Source organism: Chrysemys picta, chromosome 11, assembly GCF_011386835.1.
Source record: "Chrysemys picta bellii isolate R12L10 chromosome 11, ASM1138683v2, whole genome shotgun sequence".
In the NCBI taxonomy this organism is placed as follows: domain Eukaryota; kingdom Metazoa; phylum Chordata; order Testudines; family Emydidae; genus Chrysemys; species Chrysemys picta.
Window position 1 is genome coordinate 37,601,745 of NC_088801.1, and position 16,894 is coordinate 37,618,638.

General features: G+C 41.4%; 1 protein-coding gene across 6 annotated transcripts in view; it reads right to left on the reverse strand.

The window, feature by feature from the left end:
* ABCB11 (ATP binding cassette subfamily B member 11) overlaps nt 1–16,894 on the reverse strand; it is a 74,642-nt gene that overhangs the window by 18,877 nt on the left and 38,871 nt on the right. For 5 of the 6 annotated variants that reach the window (XM_065561801.1, XM_065561802.1, XM_065561799.1 and 2 more), the window contains 5 exons: nt 15,921–16,122; nt 15,090–15,165; nt 13,246–13,378; nt 10,535–10,699; nt 29–133 (listed from right to left, as the gene is read on the reverse strand). In XM_065561801.1, the coding sequence (XP_065417873.1) occupies nt 29–133; nt 10,535–10,699; nt 13,246–13,378; nt 15,090–15,165; nt 15,921–16,122 (681 nt within the window). The remainder of the gene's footprint in view (nt 1–28; nt 134–10,534; nt 10,700–13,245; nt 13,379–15,089; nt 15,166–15,920; nt 16,123–16,894) is intronic. The other variant, XM_065561804.1, reaches the window with a different exon arrangement.

Below are 16,894 nucleotides of genomic sequence, written 5' to 3' on the forward strand. Positions count from 1 at the left end.
AAGCAGAAGTTTAATGAATTGCCATTACCTGCAGGAACTGTGTGAAAAATGATACAACTCCAACAAGGACAAAAAGCAGGCAGATGCCATTGATCAGTGCTCTTTGCTCTTCTTTATCAGGCATGGAAAAGGTCTTTTGGGGGAAAAAAAGAATGTCATAACATTAGATTGTCAGTGGTAGTATTAGTGTGAACAAGGTGAGCAGAATTTGTCTATGCCAGTGAAATATAGTATAAAGTTTTCAGGTCAGCCCCTAAAGATCAGGGTCAGATGGAAACATTATGGGCCAGATCCTCAGTTGGTATAAATCAGTGTAAATTCATTGACTTCAGTGGAGCTTTGCCTATTTACATCAGCTGACTGTCTCATGGACAGATTTTTGCAGTTAGGTTTATGAGCGCATTCCCTGTTTTCATTCATAGAAATCTGTGATCTCCCAAATGTAAAATTCTGCTATTTCTTAGTCTGAATTCATAAGATTAAGGAATCAAAACACTTATCCTGATTGGCACCCTGTATATTTAAATTTAAAATTCAATCAGTCTTTATTACTTGATTATTTCAGACACAATTGGAACTACAGTACAGCTATACAAATAAATGGAATCAGTCTAAACATACTAGAGAAATTTTAACCAATTGTTTAGAATCTTCTAAAATTTTGAATGGACGTGGATTTCATTTCACTGTATTACTCACATTTATATTAATATTCTATTCTATCGTAAGGGCTGGATCCTGGGGTGTGGTCTTGCCTTTAGAATACCTGCATGGTCTGGTTATGAGTTTCTGTGATTTTCACAGTGACCCCCAGGAGAAATCCAGGTGCAAAACACCACAGTTTCAGTAGATGGGTTTCATTTTATTTCTGTTGATTTATATGACAAGCTTATAGCACAAAACGGCCTTATAAATTTGCCAAATGTTTTAGTTTCTGAGTTAGGTTGCATTTATTTAAAGTCCCAACTTCCCAGTCTCTTATGACAGCTTGCTTGTGAAGAGCCAGACTCTCAAATATAACAAGATGAAGCCTGAGGTGTAAAGATAAGATCCAGATCATGATCTGAAGTAAGTTCTACTTTGGATGTACTTTGTATAGATGGACCTCAGCCACGAAGCATGGATCCAAATCCAGATCCAGATTTTCTCAAAGATCAAGGGGGTTTGGATCCAATATTCCTGTTCAAGACCATCTCTCTTGGGGAGAGGGATAGCTCAGTGGTTTGAGCATTGGCCTGCTAAACCCAGGGTTGTGAGTTCAATCCTTGAGGGGGCCACTTAGGGATCTGGGGAAAAATCAGTACTTGGTCCTGCTAGTGAAGGCAGGGGGCTGGACTCGATGACCTTTTTTTGGGGGGGGCAGGGATAGCTCAGTGGTTTGAGCATTGGCCTGCTAAATCCAGGGTTGTGAGTTCAATCCTTGAGGGGGCCACTTAGGGATCTGGGGAAAAATCAGTACTTGGTCCTGCTAGTGAAGGCAGGGAGCTGGACTCGATGACCTTTCAAGGTCCCTTCCAGTTCTAGGAGATGGGATATCTCCATTAATTTATTTATAATAGAAGTAAAAGTGAATGATCCTTATTGTACTCTTGCAAACTCATAAATATCAGCCTAGAGCTTGAGGGCATGCTATCATTTGTACTCTCTCTACAGTTATTACAGCGTGTCCAATGAACAAGAAATTATCCACAAAACCATAAACCTCAATTGCTACTGCAAAGCAACAAGCTTCAATGCGGGAAGAAATTTTCCCTTGGATTAATTACCCTTTATGTGGGTTTTACACTTTTCTCTGAAGCATCTCGTTCTGGCCACTGTAAGTGACAGGCTACTGGATGGCATTGTTAAGATTAGTATGGCAGTTCTTATTTTCCTAAACTAAGTCATAAAACTATAGAATCATAGGCCTGGAAGGGACCTCGAGAGGTCATCTAGTCCAGTCCCCTGCACTCGTGGCAGGACTAAGTATTATCTAAACCAGTGGTTCCCAAACTTGTTCCGCTGCTTGTGCAGGGAAAGCCCCTGGCGGGCCGGGCCGGTTGGTTTACCTGCTGCGTTCGCAGTTTCGGCCGATCGCGGCTCCCAGTGGCCGCGGTTCGCTGCTTCAGGCCAATGGGAGCTGCTGGAAGCAGTGGTCAGTATGTCCCTCGGCCTGCACAAGCGGCGGAACAAGTTTGGGAACCACTGATCTAGATCATCCCTGACAGGTGTTTGTCTAACCTGCTCTTAAAAATCTCAAATGATGGAGATTCCACAACCTCCCTAGGCAATTTATTCCAGTTCTTAACCACCCTGACAGTTAGGAAGTTTTTCCTAATGTCCAACCTAAACCTCCCTTGCTGCAATTTAAGCCCATTGCTTCTTGTCCTACCCTCAGAGGTTAAGAAGAACAATTTTTCTCCCTCCGTGTCTGGCCTTTTCTTCCTGGTTAAGGCTTGCTATAGGGTTAACAAGAATAAAAAAAGAGGCAAAAGATATTATGTGCAGTCACTGAGCGTAATACCATTTGCTACACATAGCTAATTACAGCCAAAACAATTCTTTGCCCTACTCTGAAAAAGAGTTGGGGGTTCTGATAGTGATCCAGAGAATACTGGCTGAAGTCACAAGACTGTGGAAAAGATTAGTGGACTCAATTACTCTCTTTTTTCTGTAAAGCAACAATAGGGCAACTCCCTTAACACCCATAAAATTTATGACAGCTGTTGGCTCATTGGGAAGTACAAAATCAAGTACTTATGTTCCAAATACATACTTGCAAATCAGGACAATTTGCCGTTTGGTACACATGAACAGCTCTCATTGATGCTGCTAATAGAAGATATAGGCATGCTTCAAAGGGAGAACATAGGTCCCACATGTTGTTGAACCAATGTGAAAATAAGTCATTCGCTTGGGAAGAGAATCCATTAGAAAAAATGTCCAGAGGTCAAATTAGGAATATTTTCCCCTCCCTAATGCTGTTCTTTTATCTCTTCTCTTTATGTCTGATCTTTTTATCTACTGCTATTCAACTGATTGCTGATGAAGTAATGGTCCAAATCTCACTAGTCATCTTTTAGCAGTTCCAGTTTGTAGGAGTTACTGTCAATTGAAATACCTACCCGCTAATTATTTTAGTGCTCATGGGTATAAGCGGCAGCTTGTGTTTGGACTTCTCTGCTAAAATGACAATAGTGCCAATATTCTAACTGGGTTTCACAAATAAAATCACTATACATCTGCCAATCCTCCAAGAGAGCAACATGTTTAGCTCTTGGGAACGGTTAAAAATAGCTGGCAGATTTGACTTTTAAGACTTATGTCTAAACTGTCCTAAATTCTGGTAACTAAATAACTAACAATAGAAAGGGCTGCTGGAATTTTCTTCTTAGTTACAGACGCAAAAATAAAATTCCACAAAATACATTTAACCCTTCGTCTTAAAAGGCCACCCCCAATGTTTTATAGTTCAGCAATGATCTATAAACATTATTGTTTGGAAGGAATTGGAATAGGAATTGCATAGAGATGGTTATTCTCCACTGGCAAAGCCTGTTCAAAGTAATTTTTAACCTTCAGTATCAGCTCCCTGGCAACAAACGCTGCAAAATCCAAAATAATGATGCCTGATTCGCATTTAGTGTTGAGAGCAGTAGCGTAGCTAGGGGGGAAGGAGGGGTAGCAGCCACTCCCCTGAGCACTCACTCGGTGCTTCCCAGCACGTCCGGGTTTTTGGCGGCACTCACTTCGGGCTCTGCTGTGTGCATCTTGTGGCAGCAGCTCCTGCGACCGGTGCTTCTCCTGCTCCCCTTGCTTTGCAGCTCAGCCCGACCCCAGGGAGCAGAGCAGAGCCTGATCTCTGCCAACCTGCCACTGCGTGCGGATCGCAGCCCTGCTGCTGGGCTCCAACTTTTATTTCTTGTTCGGGGAAGAGGGGACACCTCCTGCCCAGCCACCCACACCCCATGCTTTGCCGCTGCAGCCGTGTTTTGCATGGATGAACCATGGCCACGCTGGTTTGCAGGATGCAGTTCTTAGATGACACTGACCCTTCAATAGCTTGGCTGAGGACTAATCCAGCGCGGGTTTCCCACAGGCAGCTCCGGGTCTTCGGCAGCAATTCGGCGGTGGGTAATTCAGCACGGCGGATTCTTCAGTCTTCAGCGGCAAGACTTGGGTTTTTCTTTTCTTTTTTCTTTGCTGCTTCACAGCGGGTGGCGCCTTTTTTTATGTGTTCTCTCCCCCTGCTCTTAGAACCTTTAATCTCTATGGTTGAGAGATTAAAGTCTGCTCCAAATGTCTGTGCTCTGCCATTACCTTTCAACAGTAGAACATATGACTTGGCCAGACTTAATTTCATTTACTAAAAAAACATGTAATCTCTTCTCATTAGTCCATCATAATAAGAGCATAATATATAAGGGTGCATCTGTTGCACTTTTGTCCCCTTGATGCAACCTACAATACTCACCATAGCTCATTTTATCCTTAATTTGTCAGGCTGTGAGCAACTTTGGGAAATATTTGTAATTTATATAGCTGGAAAGATAAAATTTAGGATTTAGCATCTGTTTCTCAATAGGATTTAGTCCAGTTTTATACCTGAGCTGAATGAGACACATAAGAACAGCCATACTGGGTCAGACCAAAGGTCCATCAAGCCCAGTATCCTGTCCTCTGACAGTGACCAATGGCAGGTGCCCCAAAGGGAATGAACAGACAGATTATCATCAAGTGATCCAGGTCTTGTCACCCAATCCCAGCTTCTAGCAAACAGAGGCTAGGGACACCATTTCTGCCCATCCTGGCTAATAGCCATTGATGGACCTATCTTCCATGAATCTATCTAGCTCCCTTTTGAACCCTGTTATAGTATTGGCCTTCACAACACCCTCTGGCAAGGAGTTCCAGAGTTTGACAGTGTGTTGTGTGAAAAAATACTTTCTTGTATTTATTTTAAACCTGCTACCTATTAATTTCATTTGGTGGCCCCTTGTTCTTGTATTATGAGGAGTAAATAACACTTCCTTATTTACTTTCTCTATACCACTCATGAGTTTATAGACCTCTCCTATATCCCCCCTTAGTCGCCTCTTTTCCAAGCTGAAAAGTCCCAGTTTTATTAATCTCTCCTCATACAAAAGCTGTTCCATACCCCTAATAATTTTTGTTGCCTTTTTCTGAACCTTTTCCAACTCCAGTACATCTTTTTTTAGATGCAGCAACCAGATCTGCACGCAGTATTCAAGGTGTGGGCGTACCATGGATTTATACAGAGGCAATATGATGTTTTCTGTCTTATTATCTATCCCTTTCTTGATGATTCCCAACATTCTGTTCGCTTTTTTGACTGCCGCTGCACATTGAGTGGATGATTTCAGAGAACTATCCACAATGACTCCAAGATCTCTTTCTTGAGTGGTAACAGCTAATTTAGACCCCATCATTGTATATGTATAGTTGGGATTATGTTTTCCAATGTGCATTACTTTGCATTTATCAACATTGCATTTCATCTGCCATTTTGTTGCCCAGTCACCCAGTTTTGAGAGATCCTTTTGTAGCTCTTAACTGTCTGCCTGGGTCTTAACTATCTTGAGTAGTTTTGTATCATCTGCAAATGTTGCCACCTCACTGTTTACCACTTTTACTAGATCATTTATGAATATGTTAAATAGGACTGGGCCCAGTACAGATCCCTGGAGGACACCACTATTCACCTCTCTCTATTCTGAAAACTGACCATTTATTCCTACCGTTTGTTTCCTATCTTTTAACCAGTTACCAATCCATGAGAGAACATTCCCTCTTATCCCATGACTGCTTATTTTGCTTAAGAGCCTTTGGTGAGGAACCTTGTCAAAGGCTTTCTGAAAATCTAAATACATATAGCCACTGGATCTCCTTTGTTCACATGCTTGTTGACCTCCTCAAAGAATTCTAACAGATTGGTAAGGCATGATTTCCCTTTACAAAAACCATGTTGACAACAAATTATGTTTCTCTATGTGTCTGATAATTTTGTTCTTTACGAAAGTTTCAACCAATTTGCCCAATATTGAAGTGAGGTTTACTGGCCTGTAGTTGCCAGGGTCACCTCCGGAGACCTTTTTAAAAACTGGTGTCACATTAGCTATCCTCCAGTGATTTGGTACAGAAGCTGATTTAAATGGATAGATTACAGATGACCGTTAGTAGTCCTGCAATTTCACATTTGAGTTCCTTCAGAACTCTTGGGTGAATACCAGCAGGTCCTGGTGACTTATTACTATTTAGTTTATCAATTTGTTCCAAAACCTTCTCTAATGACACCTCAATTTGGGACAGTTCCTCAGATCGCAGAGTGGTAGCCGTGTTAGTCTGTATCAGCAAAAAGAACGAGGAGTACTTGTGGCACCTTAGAGACTAACAAATTCATTTGAGCATAAGCTTTCGTGGGCTAAAACCCACTTCATCGGATGCATGCAGTGGAAAATACAGTAGGAAGATATATATACACACACACAGAGGACATGAAAAAATTGGTGTTGCCATACTAACTATAATGAGAGTAATCAGTTAAGGTGAGCTATTATCAGCAGGAGAAAAAAAACTTTTGTAGTGATAATCAGGATGTCCCATTTCCAACAGTTGACAAGAAGGTGTGAGTAACAGTAGGGGGGGAATTAGCTATTTCCCCATCTGTCACCCATAAAGAATGGTTCAGGTTTGGGAATCTCCCTCACATCCTCAACAGTGAAGACCAATGCAAAGAATTCATTTAGTTTCTCTGCAATGGCCTTATCGTCTTTGAGTGCTCCTTTAGCATCTTGATTGTCCAGTGACCCCACTGGTTGTTTAGCAGGCTTTCTGCTTCTGATGTATTTAAAAAAAATGTTTGCTATTACTTTTGGAGTCTTTGGCTAGCTGTTCTTCAAATTCTTTTTTGGTCTTTCTAATTATATTTTTACACTTCATTTGCCAGAGTTTATGCTCTTTTCTATTTATCTCATTAGGATTTATCTTCCACTTTTTAAAGGTTGCCTTTTTGCCTCTCACTGCTTCTTTTACTTTGTTGTTTAACCACGGTGGCTCTTTTTTGGTTCTCTTACTATGTTTTTTTAATTTGGGGTATACATTTAAGTTGAGCCTCTATTATGGTGTCTTTAAAAAGTTTCCATGCAGCTTGCATGGATTTTACTTTTGGTGCTGCACCTTTTAATTTCTGTTTCTCTAACCTCCTCATTTTTGTGTAGTTCCCCTTTCTGAAATTAAATGCTACAGTGTTGGGTCACTGTGGAGTTTTCCCCACCACAGTGGTGTTAAATTTAATTATATTATGGTCACTATTACCAAGCGGTTCAGCTATATTCACCTCTTGGACCTGATCCTGTGCTCCACTTAGGACTAAATCAAGAATTGCGTCTCCTCTTGTGGGTTCCAAGACTAGCTGCTCCAAGAAGCAGTCATTTAAGGTGTCAAGAAACTTTATCTCTGCATCCTTTCCTGAGGTGATATGTACCCAGTCAATATGGGGATAGTTGAAATCCCGCATTATTATTATTATTGAGTTTTTTATTTTAATAGCCTCTCTAATCTCCGGGAGCATTTCACAATCACTATCACCGTCCTCGTCAGGTGGTCTGTAATATATCCCTACTGCTATATTCTTATTTTTCAAGCATGGAATTACTATCCATAGAGATTCTATAGTACAATTTAGTTCATTTAAGATTTTTACTTCATTTGATTCTACGCTTTATTTCACATATAGAGCCACTCCCCCACCAGCACGACCTGTTCTGTCCTTCCGATATATTTTGTACCCTGGTATTACTGTGTCCCATTGATTATCCTCATTCCACCAGGTTTATGTGATGCCTATTATATCAATATCCTCATTTAATACTAGGCACTCTAGTTCACCCACCTTATTATTTAGACTTCTAGCATTGGTAATATGAGCATTTTAAAACTTGTCCTTTTTTGGCTGTCCCCTATTGCATGCCGTAATTGAACGGGACTTTTTTTAATTTGACTGTTTCTCACTGTATTTTATCATTTTCCATCCTCTCCTCCTTTTATAGATCCCCCCCAAGAAGCTGAAGTCAGTGACTCAAATTATGTCCCACGCTGAGTCTAGATTAGAACACAGATCAAATTGCTCTTAGTTCTAGTCTTTTTCTGTATTCTTGCACCACATGGCATTATAAGCACATAATATATGTCTAAACTTTATATAAATGGGATGAAAAATGCTTCATAAAAATGGGCATTTTGTGTATATAACCAGCACAAAACACAGCAAGTGTGAGAACAGATCATCCTCACACACCAGATGTTAATTGTTACAATTGCTCTCAGAACCAGCTTTCTTCATCTGAAATGGTAGAAGCAGAAAGTCTATCAAAGGAACAGAAATATGAATTTATAAAACTAACAGTGTGTTATGGATCAGAGTACATGGCTGTGAAACAGGTTAAATATACTTTACTTTCCAGAATTAATGAGAGCTCTAAATGAGGGGAAAGAGTTTGGAATTTTCCCAAATGCACAAGAGTGCATCCCTGTAAGTGTTTATACTGAAACACGTTATAAATATATTTGAGTTTACTACTGATATAGGGCTAGATGATAAGTGACTGCAACCAGAAGTCGGATCCTGCTCCCACTGGAGTCAAAATGACAAATTTTCAATAGGGCAGGATCAAGCCCCAACTGTGCAAGTGTAAGGAGTGAGTGCAAAGCACCTTCCCTCCCTTAAACTCTGCATCATTCACCATCCACACTGTGGCTGAAGTAGTGCCACTGCTTCCCCTTAGTGCAGGTGCAAGTTTCTCCAAAGCCTGCAAGGAAGATGTTCTGATGGGAGGGCCATAGCCATGCCTCCTTCCCTCACCAGCTGGCACAGCTAGTTGATCACACAGGAGAATGCAGTCTGCTCCCAGTTACAGGGTTGCAGTGTTACTACTGCAGCATGTACTCTGCATGTCTATTTTTATAGCAACATCTGAGAACTTTCCAAATAACATTTCTCTCTTTTTACTAGATTTGGCTTCTTCTATTCACAAATGTGTTTTTTCCCTTCTTCCCTGAGTTTATTTCTCCTCTAGCACAAGCCAACATGTCTATCACCATCATCAGTCAGTACTTGGAGCAGGATGTGCGCTCCATCTATTAGCAGGCTGTCTGCCTGGCCCTGCACTAGCACAGCAAAAACATTCTAGGGCTATGGATAATAAAGCATGGCTGTTGGGTCGTTAAAGTATCTCAGTTGGGGCCCAATTCTACAGTGCCTCCAGCAAAGTGCTGAGCATTTTCAGCTCCCACTGGACCCAATCCTTATAGATCAAGAATTCATCCAGGGAGATCAAGGTGCTCACTACCTTGCAGGAAGAGCTCAGGCCCAGAGCCTTAAGGTATTTTCATATTCTGAAGTGTTCTAATTTTGCTCTATATTCTATTACATTTTGACACCTTGTGGTCAAAATATAGGCCTGATCCTGAAAACCATTGATTTTCCATGGGAGGAGAGTGGAACTACACAGATAGGTAAGGTTTAGCAGGGACTAGGCCCCATTTTCCCAGTAATTTATTTTCTAGACAGGAATTTGTATTAGCTGTGATCTTCACTGAGTGGATGCTAAGTAAACCAAGAGTCTTTGGCCCTGTCTCTGTTAGTACATTCATGTAACAGGCGAATTCCTGCTGAGGGTGAAGGACAGATTAAGAAACAATTAAAAAGGGAAATAATATTTTGTTATAGATACTTCTCACTTTTTTTTTTCATTTTACCTGAAAAAATGGTATTTGAAACAATTCAATTAACACTAACAGTTTCCACATACAGAGCACTTTAGAAACATGAACAAATTAGAGCCTGAATCATCGTCTTATTGAAGTCAATAGCAGGATTCTCATAGACTTCAGAAAGAGCATGAATGATGCCCTAATTAATTAGGTAAAGCTCATTTGAGCAGGAGTTAGAGCTTTCTTGGGGGTTGGTCCAAGGCTGTGGAACAAACTCCTGCAGGAACCATAACAAACCTCACCATCTCCTGTTCCAAGTGTAAGGCACACTTCTTTGACTACGCCACCTCTTATGCGAACACAGAGCAGCATATACATATACAAAACACCCCAAGATACCAACCCATTACACTTCACTGCACAAACACTTTTTTCCCCTTAGGGAGAGGTTGACAGAAACAAGGAACCACACTTAACAGATGTTAGTCACATTGCGTAATGTGCTTCTGCAAAGTTGATTAGGTACTATGGTGACGGGAGTGGCATAAGAAGCTATGTAGAATAGACTAGAACAGGAACAGGTTCTCACTCATCAGATCACCCTGCTCAGGTAGGTAAGAAGGATTATCCACACTTGACAGACTCGGAAGATGATGCAGAGAGGTTAAAAGACTTGCCCAAGATGACAACATCAGTGCTGAGATTAGCATTTAGTAGTTCCTGTCTCAGTTTGTTCATCCACTCTTGCCTACTATAAGCTCTAAAGGTGAAGGAGTAATAACCAACACTATTGTATGAATTTAAAAATATTACCATGACTTACCGCAAGAATCTGACTGAATAATAGAGCATAGAGTGGATTGACTGCCCCGTTCATAGCTGCGCCGACAGATCCAAACAACATATAAGGCCACTCTGGAGCATTGTATTTCAAAATCCTGGTGACTGGTGCAGGCTCCACTTCCTCTTCTTCCTCCTCAAATGTCTGCTAACAAAATATATTTGGTTTATGACACATAAACATTCCCTCAATGACACCCATAAGGGATTCATCTCCCCACATCAGGGTACCTTTAGTAAGCTCCACTCTTACAGCCCATGATGCTGTTCAGACCTGTGCACTGCACATCTGCAGAGAATTTCCAGGCGCTATAGCTTCAGCATGCTACTTCACCATGGTCAGATTTTTTTAAAAATTGTGTTTTTATTAGCGTGGCATCATAGTCATGTTGCTTCTCAGCAGGCTGACACAACCCCACACCATATACAGAGTGTATTTCCCGGAAAATATTTGAGTGGCTGGTGCTGGAATGAAGCGTAGCCCCTGCACCCACCTATCACTAAGCCTCCACTCCCAGCCCCAGCCTGCACAGTCCCCATAGCCTGTGGAAACCCTGACCCTATGGAGAGTCTTCTGTTAGGGCCCAGAAGGGGAAGGGACAGTGCCACAGAGGCAACTCACCCCCTACTACTGTATGGAAGTTAGTAAGAGCCACACACAGGGGCTCCCATGGCTCTTGGGAGCATAATTTTACTCTCTGTATTCAGATCACCAGACAACTGTGTCTCTCTTAGCTACAATCTGTACTATAAGGAAATATGACCGAGCCAGGAAGGCCTAGGCAATGGTGGTCCTAGGTTTTCTTAGTTCTGAAAGCACAGCCAAGAGGGAAGTATAGAAAAACCGTGTGCTCACAGCTGAGCCATCCACTCATAGATCTGGCTTGAAACTTCCACATGGTTTCATAGGATTCAGTGCTCAAGGGAGGCCTAGACTCTTAAGAGAAATATCATGATGTAAAGGTTGAAAAGCAAGCTGAAATTCTTTGGGGAAGTATTAAAATGAACACAGACACAGATACGTCATTTCTATGGTATACATTTGCTTTCAAACTGGTATTTCAAAAGCTTTATAGAAATCTCTCTCTGCCACTCACTGGTAGTAAAATCCTTACTCAATAGTAAAATGTTAGCATTCTCTTAATTTTTATAATTGCCACACTTAGGGCTTTAGTGGCCATAAGAAAAAGTGCAGGGAGGGAGCCACTTTCTTTCCATTGTCCTTGCACAGGAAACAGCCATAATAAGAGTGCCTTGTGCTCCCTGGTGGGGCCTGCTGTCACAGGTGGGCCTCAGAACACAATCCCTCCAACATGTTGGGAGACAATGGGACATGGATCCCTGGAGTAACTTCCCTGACTCCAGTGGAGTTACACTGGGGTCAAGAAGATCTTTACGCTTGCTGCTTCCCTATGGTGCCATTATGCTTCCAACCCCTGCAGTTCAGGCAGCTCACCTTCTCCTCCCTCCAGAACCCTAAGGCTGCAAGAGCCATTACAGAGCCCTCAAATTATTTCCTCACAGGGTGTCTTATTGTATTGTTCATGGCAAATTCTTAAGTAGTATTTCAAAACACTGTGGCTGTAGGCATTGAGCAGACACTGTGTGGGGGATGAATAGGCATCCATTACAATTAGAACAAAAAGGAGGCCTCCAAGTTATACACTAATTATACCTCACGTTATGTGAATTATCCTCACACCAGGTGCAAGAATGCTCATAATTACTCCTAGCAAGTGCAGAAGATTCATCATCAAATTATTCCTTGCCTTATTCTTTGATTTAGGAGAGAATGGCTATTACAACACTTACTGTGCTGAGCCCTGCTCATTTATTTCAGCTCAGTTTACTGGAAATGTACATCTTTTTACCAGAAATATAAGGGAGGAGGGGTAAAAGAATGTTCTGTTTTTTCCTTTTTCCTTTGAGGTTGGTGAAAGCCAAAGGTGCCAGAGCCACAGCCCTGCTGACTGGAGTCCTGTGTTTACCCTGGCACGGTGCTGGCAGCAGCAGTGCCGCTTCCCACACTGCCCTATACAGAGCTGATGAAGTGCTAGGAATTGATGCTGGCAGCTTCAGGGCAGTTTGTAAATAGCCACTGTGCATATTCCTGAATAGTTAGTTCTGAACTGGCCATTTAAAGGCATCCTGCCCCGATCCTCCATGCAGCTGAACCACACCAGGAGACTGATCCAAAGCCCAGTGAAGTCACCAAGACTTTCCCATTTACTTCAGTGGCCTCAGAATGAAGCCCCAGTTACACTATCTAAGGACTATCACATGTCCACAGAGGATATGGGGGACTTGCTCCATAATGAACAAGCAGTGCAATTTCTACCTCTGAGCAACTATTATACTCCACAAAATGAGCATTTCCCCTCATGTAACCTGTACCTGCTTTTATATATTCACTTCAACCTCACCTATACCCAGATCGCCAGACTTACTCTGTGCTAGGCTTTGCATGAGGATATATACGTATTAGGTGCCATCCAATGCAGCACTTAGCTCAGAGAGCATAGAGGCCGGGAGTAATGTCTTTGTTTAAATATAAAAAAGGACACATGCAAGATGATATATCTACCAACAACCACCTATAACAGAAATACTTAACTGTATATTATTATTGGGGCCAAAAGATGTGAAAACATGCTTTATCTATCGGCAGTCTAATAATGAATGATGATGTCTGACCTTTTGTGTAGATGTGCCTTCTTCATATTGATGTATTCGATACACAGTGTCTGACTGGTCTCCAGTGATTGATAATGGATGGCTGGGTACTATATTAGAGAGCTGAGACCTGGAACGCTGTCGAACTGAAGCTCTGTGAAACAGAAGGGTGAGAAGGTTTGTTCCTCAGGAACTGAATGACCCAATATTTGTTTTGAAGACTGGGTCAGTTTTTATCTCTGCTTATATCAGAACCTGAAATCAGAGCTTGTTGAAGCAAAGCTGAGGACTCCTGCAAACTCTGTGGCTACAAAGGCCTAAGATTGCCTTTCATGCTGCCAACTTCCTCAATCTCCTTCTGTGGGAAGGAGGAATTCCATAACAGATAGAGATACTTCTATTCAGGTTCATATACCGCACCTTGTTCTCTTATATCTGAAAACGCAGCTTGTATTTGTGGGGAAATTAGGGAAATAGTGGTTGGGTTTTCCTGTTTAACTTGCAATACGTTTGCCCAGGCCACAGAAAAGTGGGGGTATCCTGCTCCCTCACGATACTCTAGTCAGTTTCACCACAGGGGCCTCAGTCATTACATAGTAGCTGTACTCCACAGGAACAATACTGGAGCATGAGCACTCAACAGCATACTGTAATTTTCCTCCTATCCATGACAGTAGGTGCCCTAGTCTACAGCCACTGGTTTGGCAGTGTCGTCTGAATCAACCCCGCCTAAAATAAACAAAATGTGTTGAATAGAAAGAGGATTCACTGCGACAGAAGTGAGTTGTGAAATCCAAGCAGACCCTGCTGTCATTTTCATAAACTTTTCGATAGCAATGCAGAAGAGAGGAGTATCGGTTTCTTGGTAATCCATTTCTAACTTAGCAGCTGAGCACCCACAACTTCCATTAAGGTAAGTGAAATTTTGGGCTGGCTGCTCCTCTCAGGATCTGGCCCATTGATTATAATCTTTAATGCTTGATTCTGGGTAGAACTGGTAACAAAAATGCCCTTGTGTGTTAACACTAAGATGTATCTTCTCAGACAGAATGTCAAGGTTCCTCAAATTTATCAATACATTCCACAGCAAGTAATTTTTTCCAAGTTATTGGATTGATTTAACTAGAGTACACATCTGAATATATGCATGGACATAGTACATAAATATGAAAACATTATGCCAGAATCCTGACTGCCTTCAATGTGAGGTAAAGAAGTACCAGATACCATCTTCTATTACCTGTGCATCACAGGGCAGGATTTGGTCCTATATCTTCAACACAGTGGCCATCTTCATCAGTCATTATAGTATAAGCTGAATGAGAAGGCTCGTACAGCCAACATAAATGGGTACACAAATTAAAGCCCCGGATCCTGCACTTCTATAAACCAAGGTCTGCTGTATGAGTGCAAGAGAGTAAGCTATTAATGTGACTAGATACCAGTGCTACTCCCCAGCCTCATGTACTGTTGTAAAGCAAGAGTAATACTTGTCTTGTTTGATGGTCACTTTGTGCCTTAGTAGGGATCCCAGAAAGGTATAAGACAACCCAGCTATGGCCACACCCAGTTTTCTCCCAAATCCTACACCCTTTGAGCAGGAGGCCATAAGATTAGAGTGCACATAGGGTGGAGAGAGAATAAATGTAGGAGTCATTTCAGTGACTTCATGGGTTTGGATGTCTTAGTATGCAGTCTATACATTTCCACACCTGCCATGTCTCTATGTGCTTTAGTGAAGGTGTTTGCAGTATTCTCTCACCCTGTTCTGCAGTGCCACCTCAGCACCATGTGATTTAGGAAGTCACCAAAGAATACAAATGTCTGGAAATGTATCAAGAGGTGTCAGTGTTTTAAAGGCTTACCTCAAGCTTCTTCGATAGCTCCCACGGCTAAACGACTGGTCTTTCTTAAGGTTTGGTGTAACAAGCAAATCATTTTCTGCAATTGTAAAGTATAATGTTAGAAGCTCCTTAGTTAGTATTAAAATTGAACTAAACCAATTGTTTATTTGCAAAACAAAAAATATCTCCAATTCATAGCTGGAATATTTTGTAGAGTACATTAACAAAAATAATGCAATTCATCTTTGCCACTATGTCTTAGAATACTATACATTTTATATTACTGGTAATTTATATTTGACATACTAAAGTTAGGTAAATTTAATATGAACCCCATGACAATCATATTTTGAAACTGTGGGTGTGGCTAGTATGGGTGTTTCAACATTTTGGTACTACAAGTTGTTAAGTGGCAGGAAATGCTTTCATCCTCAAAGATGATCACAGTCTATTGTTTCACAGCAGTATAACTGATCATTATATTAGCTTTTTACTTCTGCCTTGGATCACTAGTAAAATAAATAGGGTGGCCTTGGCATATTCCATAATTTGTCTGTTTTTCTAATACAACATCACCAAACTATCAATAGTAAAAGAGATATAAAATGCCAGGGTATTGCAGGTCAAAAATGGTATATGCTGACAGATCTGTATGAGGAAGATTGCTCAGCACACATGTGCAAAAAAACATTTTGACCAGTGCTATCGGTATATCACTTTTATGGACACTAAAATTCAGCCTTGAGAAAAATCAAAGGAGAATAATCAACTAACACTAACAAAGGAATCTATAGATGCTCTGTGTTCTGTGGGATTTAATTTAATTTCATAAAAACAGAATAAAACACTTGCTTTTCACTGCTGTTTCAGTAAGTGCCTTGTCTCCTTGGCTTTGCAAGGTCACCAGTGTGAAATAAACCCCTTTCCTTTCCAGTAGCTCCTCATGTGTTCCTCTCTCAACCGCCCTTCCATGCTCAAACCCAATGATGACATCAGCGGCTTTGACTGTGGACAGACGATGAGCTATTGAGATTGCAGTGCGCCCAAGGCGCACCTGAGAGAGAGAGGAGGAACAACATTATTGTTAGGACAGCAACCTGATATCCTGAGAGATGCTGAGCTGAGCACCGGAAGCATGATCCATAAGTAAAAAGCTGACTTAAATGGGCTTTAGATCAAGCCCCTGCTGAGCACCAATCTTTCCCACTGACCTCAGCATCTCTCAGGACCCGGCCCTTGGACTGTAAGTTCTTCTGAATATATTGCAGAGCACCACATACATTTGCAGTGCTATATAAATAATTATCAAAGATACTACATCTAAGGGTAATGAATGCTCATTTGAATGGTAATTAAAAGGTTTACGGCTTTTAATATAAAACTAAGCTGGAGTTGAGGTGCATATGGAAACTGATAAGAAATCTCTGCAATCAATGAAAAGGGATCACTTACCAAGGTAACTCATGCTCTGTGAATTTATTGCCTCCTCAGAACCACTCTGTAGGAAATATGTACCTAGCACATAGCCGATCTATTTGGGTGTGTAAAGGGCCCACATCACCATAGTATCTGTGCACCACAGAACTTTTTTTAAGCAGTAGTTGACAGGTGTCACACACAGCTCCCTGGACCTTTATATTCTCACACAACTGTTTGCTACAAGTTAAAACAAGTCCAAGTCTAGGTAACCTCACTTGACAGAAATCAGATATGCAGTGAGGGCCTAAGTGACTGATCACACTGATCCACTCCTTTCTGACTCAGATTATTGGCAGTAGTATATTTGGCATTTGACAGATGCTCTGCAGACATGGTTACCTTGCTCT